The following is a 7,945-nucleotide window of genomic DNA, read 5'->3' on the forward strand; positions in this document are numbered from 1 at the left end:
GGCCGTCAGGTCAGGGTAGCCGGTGCACATGCAAGTGGAGGTGCTTCTCCCGGAGCCCTGGCCTGCCCCACGTGGCTGCGCTCAGCCGGGCTGACCTGCCTTCATAGTTATCAAGGCTGTTTTGTTCGAAGCCTTGTTAGCCTGTCTTACCCTCTTGATACAACTCTTCCTGCTGTCCACCCATGTTGTACCTCCTGGTACAACCCTTCCTGCTGCCCACCCCATGTTATATAACTCCTGGGTGTGTGTTTTTTTTTAATATAGTTTTATTGGTTTCAGAGAGGAAGGGAGATGGCCTTCATGCTGTCCACCCCATGTTATGTAACTCCTGGGTGGTTGTTTTTTTTTAAATATAGTTTTATTGGTTTCAGAGAGGAAGGGAGATGGGGAGAGAGAGAGAAACATCAATGATGAGAGAATCATTGATATGCTGCCTCCTGCATGGAGATCTAGCCCACAACCCGGGCATGTGCCCTGACCAGGAATCGAACCTTGACCTTCTGGTTCATAGATAGATGATCAACCACTGTGCCATTCTGGCCGGGCACTCCTGGTTTTTAAGTTTTATGTTTTTATTGATTTTGAGAGAGAGGAAGTGAGAGGGACATAAACATTGATGAGAAAGAAACATCGATCAGCTGCCTCCTGCATGCCCTCTACTGGGGATTAAGCCCACAACCTGGGTAAGTGCCCTGACCGGGAATTAACTAGCAACCTTTCAGTGCATGGGATGACACTCAACTAATTAAGCCAAACTGCCCAGGGCAAAATATGACTTTTATGTGTCATTTATTACACAATACATGGTATTTGTAATTTACAAAATACTGAACAAAATAAGCTCTGTGTCTACCATGTCATAATCATTAACATCTCGGTGTGTTTTCCAGAAATGGGGTCATGCTGGTTAAAATCTGTCTGTACTTAACAGTCTTTCCACATGATCGCATAACTTCCTATGTAACCAGTCTCATCGCTGGAATATCCAGTTGTATGGCGTGTGTCCTTTCCGTTGCATGTATCATGTTGAATTTCCTCCCTTATATGGACAACTTTCAAACAAGTTGAAAGAATAGCATAGTGAACACGCACATACACGCCTAACTTATAGCCGTCACCCAGTCACTGGTTACCCTTTTGCTATTTTTTTTTCTGACCCATTTGAAAGCTAACTGCAGCCCTGATGCTACACCTCTAAGTACTCAGTGCGAACCTCATGAGAATAGGTTAGTCTGACCAGAATAGCACTGTATTCCTAATGGGCTGTCTCATCCCCAGCACCCAGCCCCACACTCCCCTGAAGTTGATGTCTCTGGTCTCCTTTTATAATAGTTATCTATCCTCCCCCATGATTTTATTTTATATTTTTATTGATTTCAGAGAGAAAGGAAGAGGGGGAGAGAGAGAATCATTAATCAGTTGCCTCCTGCATGCCCCCTACTGGGGATTGAGCCTGCAGCCTGGGCATGTGCCCTTGACTGGAATTGAACCTGGGACCCTTCAGTCCACAGGCCAACTCTCCACTGAACCAAACCAGGTAGGGCTATTTTAGAGCCCTACCTTCTGGATGTTTCCTCATGATCAGATTCAGGTTCAACCATTCTAGCAACGTTTCTTCCTGCTCATGGGCCGCGCAGTGCTTGCACTGTTGGTGATCTGAATGTGACATGTCACATGGATGCTAACTGTCCCCCTCCCGGATGTGGGCTCCCAGGAGTGGAGGCACACAGGACTCACCTGTGCGGGGCTCACCCAGTGGCAGTGCTGCACGTGGTGGGCATGTGATGTTTGAGTGAGTGCCCTTGCACTGCAAGTCGGGCCGGAAACGGGCCTCACAGCCACTCTCACAGAGGGCACTAAGGCAGGTGTACAGGTGCTCGGGGCCATTAGAACTATGCACACCGTCCCATCTCTTCACGCTCACTTTTTTTTTGTAGGGTATATCAGTTAGACATTGCTTCATGATAGATCACCCAAAACTCTGACTTAAACCAATGAACAGCCCTAGCCGGTTCGGCTCAGGCCTGTGGACTGAAGGGTCCCGGATTTTATTCCAGTCAAGGGCAGGCTCCTGGCCCTGGTGGGGTCCATGCAGGAGGGAACCAATCGATGTGTCTCTCCCTCTCCCTTTCACTCTAAAAAATCAATGAAAAAAGTCCTGTCCTCAGGTGAGGATTGAAAAATAAATTAAAAAATAAAACAATGAACATATTACTTGGGTATGTATGAGTCAGATGGTGGGTCTGTTGCTCTAGGCCAGGCTTCTATGATCGTCCCTACGTTTGTTCATAAATTCGTGATCAGCTGGCAGGTCCAGTGGGGGCTGGCAGGTCTAGGACAGCCTCAATGCTTCATTCCTATGCCTGGTGATAAAACTTGTACATTCCACCACGTGCCATTGTCCACAGGTCATCCCAGGTTCAAAGGACAGGTCACACATTCCACTACTGAGGAGCTGCAAATCGGTCTCGGTATGCTGTCTTCACTCCTCTAGCTGTAGGACTTCCATTCAGCCAGCTTTCAAGAAGTTCTGAAGGTTCTGTATTTTAGTTGTAATTTTGATGTGGTTGTGGAAGGCGGTGCGTACAAGCCTTTATGCTGCCACCTTGGTTCTCTGCTCGCACGCTTATTAAAAATTGACTTTAGAGGGAGGGAAAGAGAAACATCGGTTGGTTGCCTTCTGTACGGACCCCAATCTGGGATCGGACCCACAATCTGGGTATGCACCGTCTGGGAATCAAACCTGCCACCTTTTGCTGTACAGGACAACGTTCCCACCAACTGAGCCACAGGGCCAGGGCCACCACACTGAAAAGCTCCATGTGGCCAGTGGCTGCCTACTGAGGGTGCCACACATTCCAGTACTTAGAGCAAAGGGCCTTTGCTATTATTTGAACACTCAGACCCTAACTATTTGCCAAGGAATTATCTGTGATTCAGTGAATTTTCCTTCCTGTTCTGGCTCCTGTGGGACTTAGAACAGTTACTGAATGATGTGAACTGGCCCCTCTGTGCAGCAGAGCCATGACTGAGGTGGCAATACCACAGGCCTCATCTCTTAGGGAGAAGCAACCTGACTTTTTGTCAAAATGTGCAGCTGCCACGGGGGTTAGAATACTCAGAACAAATTGCCCCAGGTGTTACTTATGATGTCCCATGTAAACCTGTTTCATTCTAAGTACACTGCTCGAAAAGTCATGCATTTTGAACTGCATGAATACAATGTCAGCAGACAGATCTTTAAAACTATTAAGCACAGTCCTGGCCAGTTTGGCTCAGAGGATAGAGTATTGGCCTGTGGACTGAAGGGTTTGATTCTGGTCAAGGGCACATATCTCAGTTGCAGGCTCAATTCCTGGCCCTGGTTGGGGCACATGCAGGAGGCACCCAACAATCGATGTTCTCTCACATTGATGTTTTTCTGTCTCTCCCTCTCCCTCCCACTCTCTCTAAAAATCAATGGGAAAATATCCTTGGGTGAGGATTAACAACAACAAAAACAAAAAAAACCTATTAAGCATAGTCAATATAAAAATGTACTTTATAGACATCACTGAAAAACTAAAGACTGACAAAAATATTGCTTTATAGATTTATTTTCAAAGGGCACAAAAACTTAGACAATTTAAATACAAGTTTAAACAGAATTGCTCTGTTGATGTCAGCAATGATGCCAAAACTGGTTCTCTCGGCCAGACACTCGCCTCTATCTTCTTGGTGAAGAAAAGGGGTCTGGAAAAGACACAGTAAGTGCCACAGTAAGTGCAGTATTTCTTTTTTATTGATTTTACCAACTTTACATGAAGATCTTTGAGGTGTTACATCCAGAGTACCTGAAGTTACAGGCACCAATGCAAGGCTTTATTTAACAAGTCTCACCACTTGATTATCCTAGAGCCCAAATAACAGCTAAATTTGCATACACCACTGAATTTTACCTTCACAAAAATCCCAGGTAGGTCCTACCTTTATCCCCATTGGACATATGGGAAACTGGAGGCTCACACAGGCTAGATAGCCTGCATACGACCACCAGACTTCAGAATGTGACAGAACTGACAACAAACAGGGGTGCGACTCCAGAGCCTGTCTTCTTGCCCATGAGGTCTCTTAACAGCCAACAGCTAAGGCCATCCCAACTTCTGGACAGCTAGGCCCGGCCTAGGCTGCCGTGGGAGGTAGCGGTCTCTGCTTCTTGGTTAATTTGTGTAGTGTTTTCTACAAGACCGTGCTAGGAGGGCTTACTACCCTAGGGAGTCTGTCCAGGAATTAAGTGCTCTCAACCCCCCTCGAGGATAAAGATTAGGTCACTAAGGCTGGTGCCTTGGAGTGGCAGATAACCACAGGGCCTGCATTTTATAACCAGTAAAACCTGTCAGGCATTTCCATTCTCCTTTTCTTCCTGAGTCTTACTTTATTGAAGAACCCCACAGAGATTAATCCTATTGGAGAACATCATTCTAGTAAAATTATTTACCTGATACTTTATTCATATACATCCTTCTTATCTGCAATGTAATCTACAATTTCTTGTGGACACATCAATTTCTCCGCATCTATATCAGGAATTTCAAACCCTAAAAGTAAAATGTACAACATGCATGAGAGTAGAAAGAGCAAATCCTTTATTTATTTTTATTGATTTCAGAGAGGGAGAGAGAGAAACACCAATGATGAGAATCATTGATTGGCTGCCTCCTCGCATGCCCCCCATTGGGGATCGAGCCCGCAACCCGGGCATGTGCCCCCACAGGGAATCGAACCGTGACTTCCTGGTTCACAGGCTGACACTCAACCACTGAGCCATGGCTGCTGGGCCAAAAGCAAATCCTTTACACATGAAAGCACCAATACCTCCATAACACCCTCAAGTATATCAAGTTGCCAGCAACCCTGAGTCCATTCAAGTTGTGACCCAGTTATGTCTAGACCAGCCGTGGGCAAACTACGGCCCGCGGGCCGGATCCGGCCGTTTGAAATGAATAAAACTAAAAAAAAAAAAAAGACCGTACCCTTTTATGTAATGATGTTTACTTTGAATTTATATTAGTTCACACAAACACTCCATCCATGCTTTTGTTCCGGCCCTCCGGTCCAGTTTAAGAACCCATTGTGGCCCTCGAGTCAAAAAGTTTGCCCACCCCTGGTCTAGACAGTGTGTATATTGTATTGGGTAAAATGGTTGGTTCTCTTTAAAAAGATATAATTCACATAATAGAAAATTCACCCATTGAAAAGTATAAAATTCAACGGTTTTTAGCATCATCACAAGGTTGTGTAACCATTACCATTATCCAATTTTAGAATATTTCATTACCCCCAAAGAAATTCCATCCTACCCTCCCTCAACAGACATCATGCCTCTAGTTAGCTTAATCTGTGAGGAGTCTACTAAGCTCTGCTCTGTGTGATGGCACACAAGTCCCTTGGCTTCTATTCAGGCAATTCATCCCCCAAATTAGTTGTGGAACCTTGAATGGTCTCATTTGCACAACTAACTGTCCCAAACCAGAATAGCCTGGAGCATGCACAGGCGACATCGCTAGAAACCATGGTGCAGGCGTGCACAAGAGTGCATGTGAAGGGGGGCCTACTGTTTCTATTTATGTATCGATTCAAATCCCAATTCAGACTCCTAACATTCTTTCACTTTAACCCATCCAAATCAAGAATCACTCTATGGGCTCTAGTCGGGTTGCTCAGTGGTTAAGAGTGTCATCCCGAGCCCTGGCCCGTTTGGCTCAGTGGATAGTGTTGGCCTGTGGACTCAAGGGTCCCAGGTTCAATTCTGGTCAAGGGTACATGCCCGGGTTGCGGGCTCGATCCCCAGTAGGGGGCGTGCAGGAGGCAGCCAATCAATGATTCTCATCACTGTTTCTCTTCCCCTCCCTCTCTAAAAAATCAATAAAAATCTAAACAAAAAACAAACAAACAAAAAAAAACTTAAAAAAAAAAGTGTCATTCTGCTACATCAAGGTTTAGGGTTACATCCCGCCAGGGCACATACCAGAATCAAACAATAAATGAATAAATAAGTGGAACATCAAATTGATGTTTCTCTCCCTCTAAAATCTCACACACACACGTCACAATATGAAGACCCACGATTCAGCCAGTGAGCGTTACCGAATTCGTCCTCCATGGCCATGATAATCTCCACTTGGTCCAAACTGTCTAAGCCCAGGTCTTTCATGAAATGGGAATTTACTGAGAGCTGCAAGAAGGGGACACCAAACACAAAATTCAGTCTTAGAGCTTTTGCTTCACTAGATAACTGAGTGGTACAGTGTTAATCATGACACAGAAGGTTATTTTTAAAAGGGAGGAACCATAACTAACATACCTCTAACGTGTGCCGACATACACTTGGTGTGCTTTACATGTCAACTTTTTCAACCTGTTTTAAATTGGTTAACAATATATAAAAAGCTAATGATGAAGTTCACTTTACATAGTAAGATCTTTGTTCATTGCTCTGCACGACATTCGAGATTTGGTTTTTCTTGCTGCCTGATTAACAACTAAGACACTACACCTTAGAAGTGACCTTCTAAGATGGTGTGTATTACCACCTGCCCTTAATTCAGACCTCCAGATCACCGGGAAGAGTTCTTCAACACCCACATCCAACCGCTGGCCTGGGGTCATGTACAGCGTGGTGACCTGAGTGAGTAATACTGTCCTGCACATTTGAAAGTTAAGAGACTAGGTCTTAAAAGTCCTCATCACAAGAAAAAACCTTTCTGCAACTGTGTGATGATGAACGTTAACTAGACTTATTGTGGTGATTAATTCATAATATATATAACAAATAACTGAAACTAATATGTTATGTGTCAATTGTACCTCAAAAAACAAAAAAACCCTCCAAAACCACACTATCCTCACACAACAGATTCAATCATTAAAGAGGAAATTTTGTGTCGCTATGAGAAAAACTCCAAAGGTTCAGAAAGGTGCATAACCGTATTTACAGTACACTTACCACTGTGTTCTTTTAAAAGGGTGGGAGATACAGACCACCCAGCACATACAACATACATGTGCGTGTGTTACTGCCCTGCACACACGCTCAGTATCTTTGGGAATCACTGCTGCCTCCCAGAGGGGAATGGACTGAGCAGAAAGACTTTTTACTGCATGTCTGTCTGGACGCCTGCATTTTGTATCACGTGATTAAGTACGCATGTAAAGAAAAGAACATGTAAACCACACCCATTACCTTTTCTGGGTCAATCTTGTCATAGAGTTTCAAGACATAAAGAACGCGGTCCTTGATCCCCTCTAACGTCAGCGGGGGCGCGTCACTATACTGGCGGCACAGCTGTGTGACTCTGCCTGGCACCTAGGGCAAGGGCAGGAAGGAAACATTGAGCCTAAAATGCCTCAAGTGCCCGCTGGTGCGGCTCAATGGTGGAGCGGTGACTGAGGAACCAGGAGGTCACGGTTCGATTCCTGATTAGGGCACAGGCCTGGGTTGCAGGCTCAGTCCCCAGTGCGGGGCATGCAGGAGGCAGCCGATTAATGATTCTCTCACAATTGATGTTTCTATCTCTCTCCTCCTCCCCTCCTCCCTGAAATCAATAAAAGTAGATTACAAAATAAAATGCCTCCCAGAAAATGCACTGGCCTGTATTGGGTATCTTCCACACCGCACTTAGGGCTCTAGAGAACCCACCCATCTGATTCTAAGTGTGGCCCCCAGGCCGCACCAGGTCCCTGCTGGGTACTCTGATGCCCTAGGCCAGTGGTTGGCAAACTGCGGCTCACGAGCCACATGCGGCTCTTTGGCCCCTTAAGTGTGGCTCTTCTACAAAATACCGACTTCTGCGCATGGGCCACGAAGTTTCAATCGCACTGTACGTGCGCACCCGCATGTGGTATTTTGTGGAAGAGCCACACTCAAGGGGCCAAAGAGCCACATGTGGCTCGCGAGCCTCAGTTT

The 7,945-nt window shown here is 45.5% G+C and overlaps 1 protein-coding gene across 1 annotated transcript in view; it reads right to left on the reverse strand.

Annotated features, from left to right (window-relative positions):
• Nucleotides 1-3,578: 3,578 nt before the first annotated feature.
• The window catches only part of NDUFAB1 (NADH dehydrogenase (ubiquinone) 1, alpha/beta subcomplex, 1, 8kDa), a 4,926-nt gene continuing 559 nt past the window's right edge, over nucleotides 3,579-7,945 (reverse strand). Inside the window, exons 2-5 of the mRNA XM_014530019.1 lie at nucleotides 7,223-7,345; nucleotides 6,127-6,214; nucleotides 4,478-4,577; nucleotides 3,579-3,732 (exon numbers count right to left, since the gene is read on the reverse strand). Of these exons, the coding sequence (XP_014385505.1) occupies nucleotides 4,486-4,577; nucleotides 6,127-6,214; nucleotides 7,223-7,345 (303 nt within the window). The 3' untranslated portion in view covers nucleotides 3,579-3,732; nucleotides 4,478-4,485. The remainder of the gene's footprint in view (nucleotides 3,733-4,477; nucleotides 4,578-6,126; nucleotides 6,215-7,222; nucleotides 7,346-7,945) is intronic.

The sequence above is a fragment of the Myotis brandtii genome, unplaced genomic scaffold (genome assembly GCF_000412655.1).
Source record: "Myotis brandtii unplaced genomic scaffold, ASM41265v1 scaffold707, whole genome shotgun sequence".
Lineage (NCBI taxonomy): Eukaryota > Metazoa > Chordata > Mammalia > Chiroptera > Vespertilionidae > Myotis > Myotis brandtii.